Source organism: Astatotilapia calliptera, chromosome 14 (assembly GCF_900246225.1).
Source record: "Astatotilapia calliptera chromosome 14, fAstCal1.2, whole genome shotgun sequence".
Classification (NCBI taxonomy): Eukaryota; Metazoa; Chordata; class Actinopteri; order Cichliformes; family Cichlidae; genus Astatotilapia; species Astatotilapia calliptera.
In genome coordinates, this window is record NC_039315.1 from 35338436 (window position 1) to 35358613 (window position 20178).

Sequence of the window (20178 nt, forward strand, 5' to 3'; positions counted from 1 at the left end):
GCCTGGTGGCGCTGGTTGGCATATTAGTTGTTTATGGCCTACTTCTGTGAATCCTAAAACTTGCATCACTTTGTAACGATTGTCTTGCAAAATCAAACCTCATGCAATTCTCCAGAGTCGTGTGCACTTTGCACCACTCTGTCAGTCCGCCCTCCATTTTCTTAGCTGTTTATCAGGTTTGGAGGGGGGTTGGAGCCTGTCCCACGTGGCACTGGCGGAGAGGACATGTCATCAGTTTCTGTGCAAGACAGAGAGACAGACAGCCACACACTGTCACATCCTCCACTGAAGACCAGCAAAGAGTCACAAATTGCAGCGGCGTCCGTCGCATTTACCTGTCTCGTTTAGTTTCTGCAAGCTTTGCTGGATTTTCATCCAGCTGGCACTTCCTGTATCTCAGTGCGAGGCCAGCAGACGGCTTTGTGGTTCCTTAAAGTGGCTGATGGCTGGGGTTACAGTATCCTTTTCAGAGGCTATTTATAAAGCTCCCAGTTCCAGTGTGCTGTCTCCCATCTCTGCGCCCTCCCTGCCTGGGTTTCCCCTCTGGTCCCTGTTCCCCAGCCTTCTGTATTCTTCCCAGTGAAAGGCCTTTATCTCCCAGTGACTTGGCTGCTGGACAGCTCTGAGGACAAGGCTGAAGGCTGGGGATGCAGTTGTGGTTTTAGATTGGCACTGCTGCATGCTGAATCTCTTTTTTTCACTATTATGAGATGAAAGCAAGTGCTTATTAATAAAGCACTATTAGGACGTCAAACTGGGGATCTTTTTGCCATTTAACAGGGTAACCGCCACATATTTCCTGCCCCTGTTTTCCATTTCCAAACCCACATTTCCATCCCAGAAGAACCTCTCTGATTTTCCTTTAAATATTTCACCATGCTCGATCAGTGTGAGTGTTTTTATGTGGAAAGATATTCAGACAGACGGTGGATGCACAGGGATATTTGTCATTTCTGACTTTTGTCCCAAAGTTTATCTTTTTGAGGTTCGCCTAGTTTGGGTAAACTAATAAGCTGCATCGCTCTCTCACCGCCATCCCTGGCTTTAACGTGGACACGGGCCGTTTCAATACTTTCTCCTCGGTCGCATCTAACCTGCATTATTGACACAGAGAACAGTGACGAACAATAAAATGTGCTGCCGTGACAAACTGCTCGCAAATCTCGCAGTGGTTCATCACTGCGGGCAGGAAAAGCTTCGTTAAGTAAACCACGACACGGTCAGTCATACAAATGTACCTTCAAAATAAAATAGAGTTCAGAGCGATTTGTTTTTCGTAACTGGGTTTAATTGTAAAACTGCACTTCTAAGGTATTTTATGGACTTTCATATTCAGTTAAAATCGGCCTTAATAGTGAAAATGTTCTCAACAGTGGCACGTTCCCTTGACGCTAATAGAGATTTACTTTGAAAGTCAAGACCGGAAATGCCGTGTTACTGTTCGCGTAACCTGACGCCAGCGGTTCGGCGGTCCGCAGCGGTACCCAGCACCCCGGCTGAACTGTCAGCGCGGCGTTGAAGCTCCGTGTCTCTTCGGTGTGTGTGGAGCCAGACACGGCGGAGCTCTGCCACAGCCGCCCTGTCAGCGCTGTCCGGAGGACGTGGCCTCATGTGTGGGTCATATAGCAGGTGAACCGCACTGAAACTGACCGGGGCGCAGTTTTATTCCTTCATGTGAGTAACCCTAGCTCTCCGCGCCTGAGAAAAGTGATGCCAAGCGGTCACACGCCAAACTCCATTAACAATACGTCGATTTTTCATTCGTGCATTTATCTAAGAAGGTGTGCACGTCTTAGAGCAGCGGTACACACTCGAACCAATCACTGTGACTTTGCATCTTTATTCGGATCATATCACATTAATAAACACGACTGTGTGATTTCCTCTAAATACATCTGATCTTCTTTGCTAACAGCATGATACGGCGTTCTTGTCAGGGGGAGAAATGGGTAATGGCAGATGAACCAAGCGTGTGTTTGTTAGCTAGCGCTTCCATATGATGGAATTGGTGCCGAAAAGCAGAGGATGCTCTGTGTGATAAAATATCATGCCGTCATGTTGAAGCCGGCGCTCGTCTTTACCCGCGAACACGCCGGCGTAAATTGCCAGTTTTTAAATGAAGTTTGTCGCGATGCGCTGGAGGCGATGGTCTGTATGCCATGACATCATTGCACGGGCTTTCCCTCAGCAAACGGCCGCCTTTATCCCGTATTGTGTGTTCCTCACATCAGGATCCGTGACGGTCGATGTGACACTAGCATTGTTACTTCACTGCCGTGTTATTTACACGCAGATGCGTTCATATTCAGTTGTGGTGAGGCTGTCACGTGGGCAGAGCTTGGCGTTATTAGAGAAAAAGCAGGCATAGCTGCTGTGGTGTCAGCTGAGCAGGCACAGCTAATGCATTATTTGTGAAGCTTCTGTATTTTAAAGCACTTGCACTGATGGGATTTGCCTCTGTGACACACAACTGACTCTTTTATTTGCTTCTCAGACACGACAGCTGTTTTATTACCTCTGTGTTTGCACTGATGACGCTACCTTACAATAATCCTCATTTAAGGTGAATAAAACCTGATCTGTGGAGTGTTCCCTGCCTCAGAGCCACGTGGCTGTGTGTTTCTGGTGTTATAATCTACTGTGCTGACATTGGAGGAAGATGATTAAGATGAGATTACCTGGCCTGTGTCCTACGTTTGCTTTCGGGCCATACAGTAATTGGGTTATGTAGGCACATTTTCTCCTATCCAGTGCCGTCTGTGTGTCCTTCCTTCCTTTTTCCCCTCACTACTAATCCCTTCTCTGGCCTTGTACTTACCTGTCTTCCACAGTAGGCTGGAAAATTGACGTTGAATGCATCTTAAATAACAGGTTCAAATTCAGCAGTTTGTGAAGCTCTCTGGGGAGGTGAGGAAGTCTGGCAGTACATGTTTTAAATAGTTTCATTTCAGTGCGGCTGTGAAGAGTTAGGAGGGGCTAAGGCTCGTAGGATGTTTTCGGCACAGTAAGGAACGCTGTGACACAACCGCACAGGAATAATGGAAAGTTATCAGGGTTAAAGACTCTTAAAGGAAGGCAGTGTCACTGCACTTCTTCTGTTCAGGGGAAAGAGATCATCCAACAGTGTTACTCTCATAGTCATTGAAGGTAGTTGTATTAAAAAGCTCGTTACCCACAGAGGCTTTTTATACTAAAGCTGGTTGGACCGCCCAGAACAAAGATGTGCATCTAACACAGTGACGGGACTGACTGTCCAGCAGGAAACCAATCACAGTCTTTCATATTAGTTTGGAGCTTCATTTCTTCCCGTGTCGTCGCTCCGTGCTGTCAGGTCGGTGCCGGTCAGAGAGCCGAGTGACATCAAGGATCTAGTGATCCTTGATGTCACTCGGCTCTCCCGAGTCATCTCGCTGCCACAGGTTACAGCAGTCCTTGTAAAACCCGCTGAGCTCGAGGGCAAAACTAACCAGAACCTGAAGCCTGTGGAGAGCTGTATGTTTTTTCCTGTTGTCGGTGTACACACGCAAATGAGAGCGTGCTTTTGTTTTTCCTGCCTTGCACTAAAAAAACCAAAACATTGTGCGATGCTAACTGATGGCGATTTGCAATGTCGTAGTCAGCCTTTGAAGGACCCTCATCACTGCTGCTTTGCTGTTTAAGTCGTGCCATGATGCACAGTGTATCCTGAACAGTCTGTTTTTGCTGCTGCTGTTAGAATTATGAAAATGCCGTCGCTGCCCCACTGCAAATGTTTTCTTTGTGTGATATCTAATGAGCCGGGGCATGTGGTGGAGCTGGGGGAGTTATTGAGGTGCAGGATATCGTTGACTCTGTTTGAATACCTGTCTGATGCCCGTTTTATTCTCTCTGCTTTCCCTCTAGACACAGAGAGCTTGGTCAATGGGAATCACCAGCCCAGTGCAGCCCAGTGTCCCCCAGCTCCTGGAGAGAAAGTCCAATCCGAGCACAGCGCTATCGTCAGCTCTATTGAGAGGGACCTCCAGGAGATCATGGATTCTCTAGTCATGGATGACCCTCAGCCTTCTTCATCGGACGCCATGAAGCCTCCCGGAGGCCAGTCCGCAGCTCACTCTCCTCTGTCGCCCATGGTCAACGGAGGGGGCCGGTATCTGTTATCGCCTCCTACCAGCCCAGGGGCCATGTCTGTGGGGTCCAGCTATGAGAACACATCGCCTCCTTTTTCCCCACTGTCCTCCCCCTCAGCAGCCAGCAGTGGAAGCTTTACCAGTCCATCTCCTAGTGGAGGACCCCAGGACCAGAGTTCTTCTCTGCCGCCAGTGCCTGTACGCTCCTCTAGCTACAACTTCACCGCCCAGCCTCCGCCGGTACCCCAGCCACGGACCATACTGCCTAACTTCAGCAGCAGTGGGGTGAGCCAAAAGGTTCAGGAAAGCCCCAGGTTGCCGCGAAAGGTCTTAACGGAGGCTCCTCCAAGCCCCAAGCCAAGCCACACAGGACTGGGCCAAGCTGGGTCTGAGAGCCCTCGGCAGACCCCCCTTCTGTCCTCCAGTGAATCTCTTAGCGGTAGAAACGCTGTGCCAAGTAGCCCCAGGCCCACACCCAAGTTTCCGACCTGTTCATCCCCGTCGCCCTCCAGCCCCAGGACCAAGACTACCACAGTGCTCCAGGAAAGACCTGCCAGCCCCTTCAGAGAGCACGCCCCTCTGGCCGATCGCTCTCTCACTTCCAGCCCCTCCAGGCAGCTTTCTCAACCCACCAGAGCGTTCCAGCCTCCCCTGGACCCCATCGTCCACATAATCCAAGGATCACCTCTCCAGCAGCATCCGCGCTCGTTGCAGCCCCCGGAAAGCCCTCGCTTGGCCCGGAGGAACGTGGAGGTGAACGGGGGCGGTGGAGCAGGCAGCAGTATGAGAGAGTTGCCACCTTTAAGCCCCTCCTTGGCTCGCAGAGGGGTTCCAGTTCTCCCAGGGGCACTTCCGGGCACGGTGAACCCACTGAGGACTCTGGACAGCCCCTCAAATCTGGGCAAGGTTGTTCCAGAGAGCCCCAGACTTCGGCGCAAGTCAGAGGAGCAGACTTGCAGCAGAGGCATCCGAGCTCGCAGCCCATCCCCTACCTCGTTGTTGACGGAGGGCAGCGTCGGGGGTGCAGGGGTACGGAAAGCGAGCTTTGGGAATTCCTTGTCGCCTGCTTACAGTCTGGGCTCGTTGCCGGGTTCCTCTCCTGTAGCCAGCCCAAGGACCCACAGAAAGATGTCTGCAGGGAGACCGCACCCCGGTATGAGGGAGAGGAAGAACAGCATCACAGAGATCAGCGACAACGAGGACGATCTGCTGGAGTACCACCGACGACAGAGAGAGGAGAGGCTCCGCGAGCAGGAGATGGAGAGGCTGGTGAGTCGGGACCGTACCTCAGCGGGGATGTGCCGTTGTTACTCAGCGGTCTTTAAAAAAACAGCTTATGGATGCGCCGTGTCAGCTGATCAGTGTTTTCTTCCAGCTGAGTTGTTGCTGATAATCCTGACAGATCCTTTTACGGTTTTCCTCTCGTAATCCTCTTTTTTAATTCAGTAGCTTTAATTCATGGAGAAGACTTTTCAAAGGCCTAAAGTCACAAACTGTGATGACAGACGCACTGTATTAATGAACTCGTTAGCTCATCAGCTGATGGTGTAACACTGGGCCTGCATTAAACCTCTACAGGCTGAACAAACCAGCTCACTTGTTTCATATGAATTTCCTGAACAGTCTAATTTCCGTGGTCCTTGCAGACGTGGAGATGAGTGAGCAGTAGTAACTGTTAGAGGTTCAGTGTCTCCCCGCTGGGCTTAAGACTGTGTCAGGCATTTTCATTACTTTATTAACTAATTATTCGTTCCAGAGAACCGTCTAGAGATTCATGAATGATTGGTGTCAAACTTTTACAGCACAGATCTGATCTTCCCAGTGAGAGAGAAAGTGGCTGAAGCTCTTTCATGAGTGTGATTATCAGCAGAGGAGGTGCTGCAGATACTCTCGGCTATCTCTAATGTGTGTGTCCTGCAGGAGGAGCACGGTGCACCGATTGCACGGTCTGCGTGTTTGCTTGCAAACTGTCTGCAGCCTGGCCGTTGGCTGTCCAGACTGCTGCTGACATGCGGTCTCTCTCGGGGGGCTCACGGGGCCCCGTAGCAACCGCATTGTTTGTTGTTTCCTAAACTGAGCAGAGGGGGCCGAGGGAGCGCCGTAGACATCTTGAACTTGTCTGCCGCTCTGAATGGAAATCGTCCTTAAAAAGCCTTTGTGTGTGTTTGTGCCTGCGTGAGAAGGCGTGTAATTACAGACGGGTATTTTTTATAAGCTAAAGACAGAGTGACATCGACCGAGTAGGATGGCCTGAGACGACGTGCCCTCTGTCTGCGTGCCAGGTCACATCCTGTACCTCCCACTGAGACACGGGGGCAGCATCAGATCTGCACACTGAGACTGTTTAAACCTCTACAGGCTCAGAGGTCCTGCAGAGCGCTCCACGGCAGGTTCTGGTTAGTTACGCCAACATGTCTCCCTACGACAATCAAGTGTTTGTTTGGGGTGAAACTGCATTTTAAAAATATCAAAATAATAGTAAAATATTTTTTACTGTATATATCCATGAAAGGCTCTGGTGCTGTTAGGCTGCTCATCCATCTTTGAGCGGTCAGGTAGGATTCACTGTGTGAGCCAACAGTGCCGCTGTTTTAAACATGTACGTCTGAAGTTTAGTTTCAGTACGAAGACCTCATTAAAATAACTGAGGCTGCGTCCACGCTGGCCCGGATAGATGTGAAAACGATGCTTCCGCTCGGCGTCCACACTGTCGTTTTGTCCTTTTCACAGAGTTGTGCGTCCACATTGAAACGGCCCAAAACGCTCACGTTCCAGTCCTGCACATGCGTGAAACGCAAGAAGATTGGGCCGGTCTCATTCCTGTCTGCTGCTCTTTGAAACTTCGGCAAAATGTTGAGGAAAAGCAGCGAGCTTTTTACATGGACTAACAACGAGGTGGAGTTGTTGCTGCGAGTAACACAAAAGTACAAAGGTGCAAAAGCCATGGAGAATACTAGGGCTGACAAACCTGAGAGCAAACAAAACAACTGCAGTATAATACCCTTCACTATCTTAGTTTAATTGGTCACATGACTGCATCACATGACTAAAATGTGTCATTGTTTTCAAAAAGTCTCAGTTTTCGCTGTCCACACTGACACGAAAGCACCGTTTTAAATGTGTCTGCTTTGGAGAGCGTTTTTGTCCTGAGCAGCGGGGGGCTGCTCAACCCGAGTCTGGACCCGAGTCTGGACCCGAATGAATAAACATGGCAGGCCAACCAACAGTTTGTAAGGAGCAAAGGGACTATAGTGTAAGGACTGGGAGTGGATTTATCCACAGTAGCGTGTAGATGGTGCTGCTGTGCCCGTGGTGACCATATCTGATCTAGAGTCCGTTTCGAGTGCTCTATAACTTGGGCTTTTATTCACAGCGAGTATTGATACGCTCATGGATCTGACGTGTCAGCCATCTTTGATATGGTCATGTGACAGAAAATGTGAAAATGCACATTATACCTTTGGAAAAGTGGATACACGAACACATACATGAACAGAAATGCATGTAAACAAATGCAAATATGCCTAATATATACTAAAAGAGAAGAGAGCCATACTGTCTATGAGCCCCACCCACCTTCTGTTTGTGAGTGCCGACCAATCAGGAGAAAGCTAGCTTACAGCTGCAGATGTATAAAGCATATGTCATAGTGTAAATGATGCACACTTGCCCTGGTGTTTATTAAAACACAGGAGGACGATGAGACTGCAGTTGTCACCACACAAGAGCAGGATGAAATCACCAGTGTTGGGTAAGTTACTTTAAAATAGTAACTTAGTTACATTACTAGTTACTTCTCTCAAAAGTAACTCAGTTACTTCAAGTTACTCGTTACTTTCAAAGTAACTAGTTACTAGGGAAAGTAACTTTGGTTTTACTCAGAATTCTCTTGTTAATGTGTTGCTTCCATAACTGGATACCCAGCCAGATTGCCAGTCTTCTAGCTTGCCTACATGTTAACACTATCCTGCCACAAGTGCACTGTGCCACCTACCAATAGAAAGGAAAAAATAATGTGCACATTTCCACGAGAGAAATCCCACGCCTGGTTCTATCCTAGCTTTTTACATCCAACACAAAAACTGCAGTCGTGGTGCTTTCGATTGTACTCAGAACTCGGAAATTCTGCCTTCTGAATAGGAAGATGTAGGTAACACCAGACTGCAGATGAGCTGCTTACAGGGCTGGACTGGGACAAAAAAATCGTCCCGGACATTTTGACTAGAGACCAGCCGCCATTATAGGAAAAATCATAAAGCCTTTGAATGAAAACAAACGCTGTTGTGACAGTGATGTTCACTGTTCTGATGGTATATATGCATCAATCTATCAATCGTTTGTTGTAAGATTCAGATAATTATTTTTTAAAAGCGAGACATTTTAAATGAGAATAAGAAAGAAAAGTATTTCTTTGTGCCCCCCTCTCCCTGTTAATGCCCTACCTGCCCCCTGGCAACACTTTGCTAGACCCGCCCCTGCACAGTTACCAGCTGTCAGCTACTTAGAAAAGGATCCTGGTGTTATTTGTTTCTCAGAAACAGTTCATAACTTCAACTCATCCATGTCACCTAAAAGGTAAACCTGTTTCTCCATCACAGCTCTGATGATCCAGTAAGGACATCTCCTGGTTTCATCTTCATGTTTCCCTCTCACCAGATAACCAAACCAATATCATGACCAGCAGCTTTACAGCTGTGGCTCCAGCCAACATCAGCTGATACTAGAAATTATTATTAAATAAATTCTAACAACAGCTGATCAAGCTTAAACGTGCTCCTGTTGTTTAGCACGACATCCGCTGGTTTCCTCTTTCTGGCGCAAAGTGGACGATAAACAAACGAGAGACGATCAGCTGATCATTGATCAGTTTCATGACTGAAGTAGAAACAGGAGAGGGAGGGGGAGAGAATGAGAGAAGAAGAGGCAGCTGTGCAGCAAAGACAGAATAACTCCAGCTTTGTGTCTTTTTCATTGTAGCTGAAGTCCAGGACAAACTGTTCCTTTTCACCTCAATAAGAAACGCGTAATATTTTCTCTGAATACCAGACGATTCTGTTTTTTACGGGACGGTTGGCAACTCTAATAATTAACCTACAAACAAAATAAAGTTCACTATCAGTAACATCATAGCACCCACCCAGCTGTATAGAAACTCCGTCAAGCTAGCTAGCACGCAGTACGAGTTACTGTAACTGACTGTAAAAAGTCAGTATAACAAAAATAAACTCCACCTAAACTTGGTTTATATCTGACCCAGAGAGACTGCAGGTCATAGCTTCTTACCTGAGGTTCAGTTCACACTCGGACCGGCGGCCGCCTCGGGTCTCTCCTCCTGCCTCCCCTTTCCCTCATCCACCTGCTGGCCTCCACCACTTGCTAATGTTACTGAATCTGTGGAAGCTCCGCGATAGCCACCACACGAAGTAACGAGTAACGACCCTATCTAAATCCCAGTAACGAGTAACGCGTTCCTGGTTTTGGCATAATAACTAGTTACCGTGCTCGTTACCACAATAATAACGTAGTTACTGTAACGCGTTACTTAATAACGCGTTAGTCCCAACACTGGAAATCACTGAGACATGAATGTTAGAGACTCGTCGCCTCTCTGAGACATGAAAACTGTCCAAAGGATGAAAAAAATCAAATTCACGTTGTTCACGTCTCTGTTACCAACCTGCTGACCTTCACACACCACGGTCAGACACTCCTTATGTTTTCTACAACCTTTACCTTGTGCAACTTCCAGACACACAGACAATATTGACATTAGATATGGGCTCACGGCTCGTAGCGTATGAGGGCGAGCACATAACCGAGTCGTGTAAATAAGGCCTTCAGGAGGCTAACAGAGGCTCTCTGACAGGCTGAATTCCTCAGCAGCTCGTTATGTTGTTGCATTTGTTGAACTCGGTGAGGAGGCAGGGCGTGGAGCTGCAGGGCCTGTAATTAGTCACAGTCGACTCACTGTCATGACAGATTCTTCTTGCCCGTGAGCGTGTGTTTCAAAGCCTTTCACACACAGCCTCCTCTCATTCACACAACTGGTTACCCAAAAGCAAAGTTATGTGAACAGTGAGCCTGCACAGTGTGTTCAGGAGAAAGCAGCCTTATTGTGAAACCAACAGGAGCACACAGCTCAGAGGCTGCTGGGAGACTGCAGCTGCGCACAGATTCATAGTGTGGCTGCGTACATGCAGGAGACTTTCACACTTATGTGGCTCTGAAGTCATTTTAATGTGGAAGCAGTTGAACCAGGAAGGAATCATCTCTGGAGACCTGTCAGATGCTTGAAAAGGACCTCAGTCCACTAACACTAGGAAAACTAGTGCAGACCATCAAACATGTTTATGTCTTTAATAATAATGACTAACATATTGAATTTCAGTGGAGCTCTTTCACCCAACTCTCTCAAACCTTTGGTCACAGTTGGTGTACACAGGTAGAAGACGGGCTCCAGGTGACTCTAAGTTTCCCTGTTGAATGTAATGAAGACCATGAGACGTAGCTGAAGGTAGGGCTGGGCCATATCACACCTTTCATTGTAATACTGGTATAATGTTGTAGAATATGGGTAACACGCGCATGCGCAGTGCCTTTGTTTGCATACGCACATGGCGGCGACGCAGAATAAGAAGAATAAGAAGGGCGAACGCGGATCGTTGAATGAGACGGATGAACCAGAACTGGTTTGTGAAAATGCTGCAGCTTCACTGGTGTGGAACTGGTTTGGCTTTCGTCCGTCAGATACACAACAAAGCACATTTTTTGGTAGAGGATGCCAGCGGACCGTCGTTATTAGCAAACCGAGTTTATGTCCACGGCGCTCAAATCTGTCAAAAACGTTTCAGTATGACTTTGCTGAGCTACGAAGCCGCTCGATGGATTGTTGGAGCGTTACGGCTGTCGTAGGCGGAGCCTGGCGGAGTGATACGTGCTATGCTTCAACATAATGTTACCGTGTTGTTAGAGCTGGGCAATATGAGATTTTTTCATATCACGATATGTTTTTTTCATTTCAGGCGATAACGATATCTATCACGATATAAGCCAAATAACTATATTTGTAAGATTTAAATGTGCCGTTGCTCACAAGTAAAATGTGAAATAATCAGCAGCTTGTTTTTAAATATTTATTTCCCATAATAAGTTCAACAGGGTAGATGTACTTAAGGAACACGAGACTTTTTCAGATAAATAAAGGCAAATATTGCAAACTACACAAAAGGCAGCCGCTAAAGCGTTTAAGTTTCAAAATAGGACAAACGAAACAGACTAAACTGTCAATTCCACTTAGAAACAAAATATTAATTCTAAAAATAAATCTTAGTTTGTTTTACAGAAGAACAGACAAAACTGACTAACTTTTGTCAGTATCAAATAAACTGAGAACTAAAAGGAAATTCTCAATCTCTCCTTGTTGTATAGCTGAGCTTTTCAAACAGTTTTAACAGTTACTTTAGTCTGACAAAAGCTGAATGACGAATTAGCGCTTCCAGTCAGAGACTGAGGCTACGTCCACACGTACACGGGTATTTTTGAAAACTGAGATTTTCCGTTTTCGTTTTAAAAATAATCCCGTCCACACATAAAGGCAGAAATGAAGGAAAACGCTGCTATGAACATGCCAAAGCAGCAGGTGGCGCTAGATTCCTAACCGTGCAGAAATGTTGGCCAATCAGAAGTCTAGAAGCCTCGGTGGGAAAAAGTAAACAAAGCTGGGGCATAGAAGCAGAACCGAGTCGTATGTGTGGAGGGACAGTAACTGTGTGTATATGTAAGCATTTAAACACTGCAGAGAGTAGAATTAACAGTATTGTAGAAATTCATTTCACCGAAACAATAACGTGGCGCACAGTGTGACGCATGCACCAGTTTATTGTATTTCCAGACTTGCTTTCGGCACAATTTACAGTGCACGCTACTCTGTTTTTTGTCAGACTTGAAATAGCCGAAATACCTTCACACTACGGAGCTTCTATGGCTCTTCCGTTCGACAATCTCTCCGGCGTTGGAACCATCATCTGTTTTCTCTTCAGTCACGCTCGGTTGATTTTTCTAGTCGGCACACTCATTTCCTCCATTACGCGCTGGCTCCACTACCCGCTGGCTGCTTCCCAAACAAACACACGTGCGGCTTGGCACTTGTGCTGTACGTAACAAGTCACGCGACGTGACGCTGCGGCTGTGATTGGTTCGGCTCTGCGCTACTTCATTTGGATTGGCTGACCTTTTTTTTTTTTCTTTTTAAGAGGACAAGAGCGGCGAGGTCTATCGCGATAGCGTAATTTCTCTATCGAGTAAAAGTTATATCGCGATACATATCGTTATCGTTCTATCGCCCAGCTCTACGTATTGTGTGTGTTTAACCTCTTTTTAAGTGTTGTGGATGTTATACATGGTTATGCTGAGGATGTGTCGGCCAGTCTCCACTGGAAATGCCTTTTGGTTAAACCGTCAGCGAGGAGTTTGCACTGTTACGTTGTTATGTAGCTTTAACGCACATAACAAACAGCTGCTTGTTTAAGTGAAAACACATTGATGGTAGGCAGTCGTAGTGTGGTGAATCTGAAGTTCAGCACTCTCAGAGCAGACGTCACCTGAACAGGAGGACCAGGAAGTTGGTTGTTTTCAGTGGGAGAAGCATTTCGTCATCATCCAGGTGGCTTCTTCAGTCTCAGCTGACGGCAGGTTTCCGACCTTACAAACAGCACCTGCACAATGACGTGGTTTCCCTTCTCCAGCTTTGTGCAGGTGCAGTTCTGTCTCCAGTGTCTTTTTGTGCCATTCAGCATCTGGTCTGGTTTGAGAACAACTGTCAGAAAGTTTATTAATCAGCATATCAAGAATTCACAGGTTCATCGGTCTGACGTTGGACTAAGCACTTTAATTTATCCATCCATCCGTCATCTTTGAGGTTACTGATCATTTGGTCTTCTTCTTTGGTGGATCTTTTACAGTCTCTTTCCCAAAGTAACAGACATGACTCTGATCTTGAGGCTGTTTCAGGGGGCTGTTTTACTTACAAAAGTAAAGCTCAGAGAAGCAGCTGAAAGTGTTTAGAAGAGCTCAGCTGAAGGCTCTGTGCCTCTTCATGGTGCTTCAGCCACGCGCTGGAGTTGAACATGTTTTCCTCTGAAGGAGCCCTTCTGCTGAGTGTCCTCGAATTTCCATGGCACTCGTGTTGGAAGGTCTCCAGAGTAAAGCGTCCACTGATATTCCTGTGACACTTAAGTTACTCAGCATTTGTGTCAGGCTAGAGCTGGGCGATATGAGATGTCTTCATATCACGATATGTTTTTTTCATTTCAGGTGATAACGATATCTATCACGATATAAGCCAAATAACTATATTTGTAAGATTTAAATGTGCCGTTGCTCACAAGTAAAATGTGAAATAATCAGCAGCTTGTTTTTAAATATTTATTTCCCATAATAAGTTCAACAGGGTAGATGTACTTAAGGAACATGAGACTTTTTCAGATAAATAAAGGCAAATATTGCAAACTACACAAAAGGCAGCTGCTAAAGCGTTTAAGTTTCAAAATAGAACAAACGAAACAGACTAAACTGTCAATTCCACTTAGAAACAAAATATTAATTCTAAAAATAAATCTTAGTTTGTTTTACAGAAGAACAGACAAAACTGACTAACTTTTGTCAATATCAAATAAACTGAGAACTAAAAGGAAATTCTCAATCTCTCCTTGTTGTATAGCTGAGCTTTTCAAACAGTTTTAACAGTTACTTTAGTCTGACAAAAGCCGAATGACGAATTAGCGCTTCCAGTCAGAGACTGAGCTGCACCGCTTTATTGTATTTCCAGACTTGCTTTCGGCACATTTACAGTGGCTGCTCTGTTTGACTTGAAATAGCCGAAATACCTTCACACTACGGAGCTTCTGTGGCTCTTCCGTTTGACAACACACAAATCGTTATCGTCCTATCGCCCAGCTCTACGTCAGGCTCATCCACACTGAGCTGAGGTTCTGGAGGAGCTCCTCTGTAACGAGCTCACATTTTATAACGCTGTGCTCAAAAAAGTGAACTTGTCATGGACGTAACCCCGAGGGTGGGGTGATCCCTGACCTGGAAGTAAAAGTTGGAAGGATCCAGGTTTCCGATCAGTTTGTGTGATGGATGCGTTTACTGTGCTCCAACCCTTTGCTGCGTGGGTCGTACCACGGAGGTGTGTTGGTGACGCTCTAACACTGTTGCATGTTTGAGCCTGTCAGTACGTGTTTGTGAGCTGTTACATTACGTTATTGCTCCATGCTTGAGTTTTAGACCCTGGTTGGAATAAATCGAGTGTAAAAAGGCGAGCACTTACAGAGAGTGCAGGTACAGGTTTCTGTCAGCTGTGGGCAGTAATGCATACTTTGATGCCAGTAACGAGCGAAGGGGAAACTCTTTAAACAGCCTTTAATTCAGCTGGTCGTCGCTAGCCTTTGGAGCCTGGCGGTAAGCCCTCTCTAATGACCGAGCCCGTCTGATCCAGGCTGTCCGGCCTGGCGCTGCTCTCTCCACATGGCCGTCTGACTGACACGCTGTCTTGGCAAACACAGTTGGCACGAAGCGAGTGCCCGAGTGCTTCATCCTCGGCAGATTCGCACTTCGTTATCAGTAAAGACGGTCCCGTCAGGCCTGTTTAGTTCAGAGACGCGGTATTTTGTGCTGAGGATTGTTTATTAATGAAATGGGCTGAACCAGCTGTGCGCCCGCTCTTACTTTGAAAGGGCGTAAAGCAGGTGCAGCTGCAAAAAACTCTCTCTCAACCCAGAATAGCAAAGGACAAAAAAGCAAGTACGACTTCATCGCTTGCTATTCTGAGCAGAGTTTACTTTGCACAGTGACTCACAGTGTCTCTGTGTGTGACTTCCACTCAGATTAGCTCGCTTCAGATCTGTGTGGTGGGGGCCATCCTTAGCCAGAGTCCTGTGGAGAGGGAATCTGTTGTTGGAATCCTCCTGGTTGCTCCCGGAGGTTGATAAAGGTCGATGCTTAATGCATCTTTGATGAATCCTTTTTCTCAGATGTACAACTCTCTCTAGACTTGAGTTCTCTTCTCTTGACCTGCCCTTGAAATATCAGCGATGGGCCTCGAGTTGTGAGGACTTCGCCTCAGGCAGAGATTTGATTTCGTGGAGTTTAAAAGGAGGTTGAACTCTGAGAAACTGCTGTCAACAACCTGTCCCAGTCTGCCTCCTCCACGTTTTCCTTCATATTCCATTTGAGGTGTTGGGGAGGGTTTCCTGCATAGTTGGTGTCTTTGCCGTCGTCCACGAGGATTAGTGCCCCAAATATACCCGCGCTCTGCGTATGTGACCGTCGTCTCCCACGACACGACCAAATATGTCCAGCTACTGTGGGACAGTAAACCTGCCCACCTAGGCTGCCAAATATATCCTGCACCTAGACTGCATGAACCCTCTGACTGGCAGGGAGACGTTTCTCAAAGGGAGCGTTTGCAGAATCGCAGCTTTGTGTAATTCACTGCACAGTAAATATTTAGACTGTAGCAGCAAGCTGCCCGTCTGCATGTTTACTGTGGCCAGGCAGATTACTGTGATTCCAGCTCCTCTGCTAGAAAATCAGACGGGGCCAGGAAACAGGAAAGGATAGATGTGCTTGAACAGATAAGACCACTCTTTATCTGGGACAGCCATAAATCTGTTGCCCCACCCATCCAAAGGAAAGCTGCAGTAATCCAGTCTGGAGACGGCACCAACGACGCTGCTGCAAACAAGAGGCAGATTAGGTCAGGGGCACCGTGTCACACCAACACAGCATTGTGTTCACGGTGCTGTCTGGCCCTCAGAGGACACGCAGCAGGGGACGGTTTGAAAAAGAAGTTTGAACTGCTCGGCTGCTGTTTGCTGGCCTGTCCACTAGAGGGCGCCGTGCTACTGTTCAGACTCTTTGCTGGTGACCGGCAGCTTCCACACGACTCACTCACTCTTTAAACCCTTTGAAATGCAAATTTGCTCAGAAGTGCTGAAAATGAGAATGTCTGTTATGAAATGCATAAAGACAGAGCTGTGAGGAAAACATGAGCATATATTATCTAAACGTAAGATTTTTGATGGGGGCGGGGCACTGCTGATGTTGCTGGTTCAGCTGCACCAGCGTCCAGAGAAACCACCTGCGTCCCGTTAGACGAGTCGTAATAAAAATGTATAAACCTGAGATCTGATGATGCAGCTGGAATTATAAATGGAGAAGAAGATGAGGGATGTTTACATGAGGCAGCCAATTACATTTGACTTTCAGTTATGAGTTTGGATGACAGACTCAACCATCACTGGTGTCTGGGGTGATGGTGCAAACACCTGAGGACATGAAGAAGAGCTTGCAGGGTGGAGGTGAGTGTCGAGGGTTGTTTGTGACTGGAGGACGTCTACAACATGACCTGCTGTGACGTACAAGGTCAGACGGGTAAACTGGTTTCAGCAGGCTGGGAAGCTCGAGGCGTTTAGTGGCTGCAAAAGGAAACGAGGAGGAGCACAGAGAAGGTTCATGGATGTAGTGAAGGTTGGTGGAGGCAGACGATGAGGTGAGCCCTGAAAGGACCGGCTGAAAGTCCAAACCTCACTTCCTCTCCAGCCTGCTGCTGACCTAAAAACGTAGAAGTCTCCACTATGGACCAAAATAATGATTCAGTCTGAACTGTAACAGCCTCGTTTGGACAAATCTGCAGCTGAAGAAGTCATGCAGACCGCAGCATTGGGAGTTATGTGATATAAGCGAAGCCTGGATTTATAATGTGGTTAGTGAAAAATGATCAACGCTCTCAAAATATTGAGTTTATGTCGAAACACAATAAGTCAGTCCTCGCACACAGAAGCAGGCAGCGGGTACAGGCTGCACCCACATGTAGTAAAGTAACCCAAACAACTCTAGACTCGTGTTTCTGTCATGCATGAATCAGCTCATCACTGCAGCATGGTGCTCCAACACATCCAACGTGGTCTTCCTCCTGGAGCAGACTCCTGGAAGCTCCTGATATCATGAAGTGAAATTGTTTGGAGGCCTTTAATGTGCCTCTGCTGAGCGTTTAAAGCAGCACAAAGCACTTCAAAGGCGCTGCTTTCATTATTAAACAGCCAAAAGAGAAATAATTAGCAGAAGTTGGACTCGAAGCCAGTGCGGAGAACAGTGGGAGCACTTCAAAGCTCGCTCGGCCCCTGATATCTACAGCTAGGAGTGTATCTAACAGCTGAAGACCATCAGTCATGGGCGTGAACATGGCCTATTTCAGGATAAAGTTCTACTTCATGTGCAGAGTTAGCCCCTTTGCTTTTCTTAGAACTACCCAGCAGGGCTCCTCCCACTCCAGGAAGTCCTTGCATGTTATGATCTCTAACTCCACCTCTCACAAGACCTGAGAGGCTGGGGGTTCTGAAGTGGAGGGTAGGCTTCGCTCTTCGTCGGTCCCAAAGTAGCTCGACCAGGAGGCGCGCAGAGAGCAGCTATGGACCGCTACCACATGCTGAGCGGCAGCAGCAGGACCTCCCCTCTGCTGGGAGCTCAGAGCAGGGAGCAGGCCATGGTGTACCTGCTGGCTCTGGCTAGAGAGAAGCCGGTCTTTCTCAACAGCATGGCAGCTCTCATGAAGGTAACTGCTGCTGCTGATGTTCACGCTTCCTGTCGGAGGGATAATAGTAGCACTGTTCAGAGGCTGCATGTGGTTCCAGCTCGGTGCTCTCAGACTATTTGTGTGGAGGTTGGGAAATGTGATTTTAATCCCCGTTATGGAACGATCCCATAAACCTGGACTGGGTGGAAATGTGCTGAAGCAGAGGCAGAGCCCTGCTCTCAGTGCTCACGCCTGTGGTAAGGAATGCATGTTAGCGCTAAGCTACATTTCAGACACCGTCGGTGTATTAGTCTGTGCTGTTACCAACACTATAATCTCTTACAGAGCAAACAGGAAGTTTCTAACAGATGTTTGGTTAACAACAAGTGAGCTGTTCCATATTTATGTGACGGAGTGATAAAGTGCTGAGGGAGCTGAGCTTGGTGCCGGTCGATGCTGTGCGTCTGGCTCCGCCCATGTGGACCCCTCAGGTGTTATAGATGGATGATGCCACAGACTGGTTACGTGTGTGAGCGACCTCGTCCCATCACTGTAAATGCATGCAGTAAAGCAGAGAAAAGGTTTCACTGTGCACGAAACCTGGAGCTGAAATCAGTGTGTTGCAGCTCGTAGGCCTGCTTAGCAGTCTGCATCTACATGTGCTAGTTGGTGATAAATGACAGAGGAGATGCTGGAGTTAGACTCCTGTCAGGCTCACACCAAGCCTCGTTATTATTAGCACCAAAACATGTATACCTGTGCTCTCATACACAAACTACAGCAGCATCTCCGGCTGCCTCCTCGGCTGTCAGAGCAGCCTGGCCTCTTGCTCTGAATCCTACCTGAGAGAACCCACAGGTGTCTTCCTGTAAGGTGGAAGGTGCAGCAGAGCCCTGTGCTGCTGTGTGCATCCTCCACGGTGCAGCTGTTTGGCTCCTACGTTAACTAAATCTTCTCCACACTGTTTGACTGCTGCACCCAGCAGCTTCTCGGGCGGGTATTGATATTTAATTTCTTAGGCGTAGCAAATTGTTTAAGTTGACAGAGCTGATGTAATGGGCTGCACGTGTTGCACACTCAGCGTTATCTCCATCCTGTAACAATCAAGCCGTAAGCCTGCTTTATGGTCTCAGCAGTGTTTAGAGAACGTGACTCGCATCTGGCCTTTGATGTTCTCCTCTCTATGCTGCAAGCGTTTGACGTGATAACTGGAACCTGGTCCTCACTTTAAGAAGTGGCCTCAGGCCTTGGACGCCCCTCAAAGAGGAGGCGTCGGCGGCTTAAATGCTAGCCACCCCCTCTACCAGCAACAGCCCTGTAGTTTGATTGGATGATGGGTGCCAGTGACTCCACACTGAGGACCACCAGCTTTATTAAACAGCTCTTCCTGTTTGTGCGTTCAGCCAGGACAGAGAAACGAGCATAAAAAGAAATTGTCTGTTTGTTCCTCCTCTGGGAGCTGAAACCACGAGGCTGTGATGATGAATGGCGTTTGTTCTGTAGACCGTTACGGAGAAGGCAAGTGCGGCGACTCTCCCACCCCGCCTGCAGATATATGTAGAGAATAAGGCTTTGTTGAACTTTCCCAGTTTACCCTGCAGAGCCTGTGCATGTGAGGCTTGTGTTTACGCCTGTGACGTAGGTTGAGCGTGGCCGTACGCTTTAAAAGTAACCGCTCTGATCAAAGGTACTCGGGCAGGGGAAGGCCCTCGGGGCGCTCGGGGGAGGAGGAGGGAGGAACATTAAAGGCTATGAGGATAAAACAGGAGACGGCGACTCTCCTGGGAGAGAGGGAGACGTGAGGAAGCCATGCCGACTGCTGGGAGGATGAGGATGGTACAGAGTAACAGTGAGGCTGTGGCTCTGTGCACATGTGGGAACAGCGTTGTTACTGCTCAGAGCAACACTGTTACAGGAGTTTCATTACTGAGGGAGGAGCTGGGGCCACATGGTAAACTAACACAGAGCTCTCACACAAACATGCTTCAGTGGGAGTAAACGCGTGGTGCCTCGCCAGAAGACATGAACTGCTTCCTGTTTGTTTCCTGTTTGTTTCCTCCTTCCTCTCACTGTTGCCTCAGATTACAGGACAGGCCGCCCACAGCACAGCGTCAGTGTTTCTGCCAGTGGGTTGTAACCCAGCTGACTGCCATGTTTGTTTCAGATCATCAAGCATGCACGTAGACCGGGATCAAACCACCAACCTCTCGATGACCTGTAGATGACCTGCTCTACCTCCTGAGCTACAGCCACGCCCACGTGCAGTTTTTAAATGGGGATTTCACTTGTATGGGAAAAGGTTTCCCACACCTACCTGTCCTGTGTGGAGACGTAACGCCTCCTGTTAGTCCAGGACATGGTCCACTGTAAAGTCACACAGTGGCTCTAATGCTTTGGTTTCTAAATGGAACAAATACGAGTGTTATTAGTTCTCGTGTCCGATTTGGAAACTGTTTGTTCCAAACTAGGCCAGCTGTTTCCTCCTGGTACCTGCTG

General features: G+C 47.5%; 1 protein-coding gene across 15 annotated transcripts in view; it reads left to right on the forward strand.

The window, feature by feature from the left end:
* Positions 1 to 20178, forward strand: part of phldb1b (pleckstrin homology-like domain, family B, member 1b) — a 107946-nt gene that overhangs the window by 59436 nt on the left and 28332 nt on the right. For all 15 annotated transcript variants that reach the window (XM_026191652.1, XM_026191659.1, XM_026191658.1 and 12 more), the window contains one exon: positions 3883 to 5375. In XM_026191652.1, coding sequence (XP_026047437.1) covers positions 3883 to 5375 — 1493 coding nt within the window. The remainder of the gene's footprint in view (positions 1 to 3882; positions 5376 to 20178) is intronic.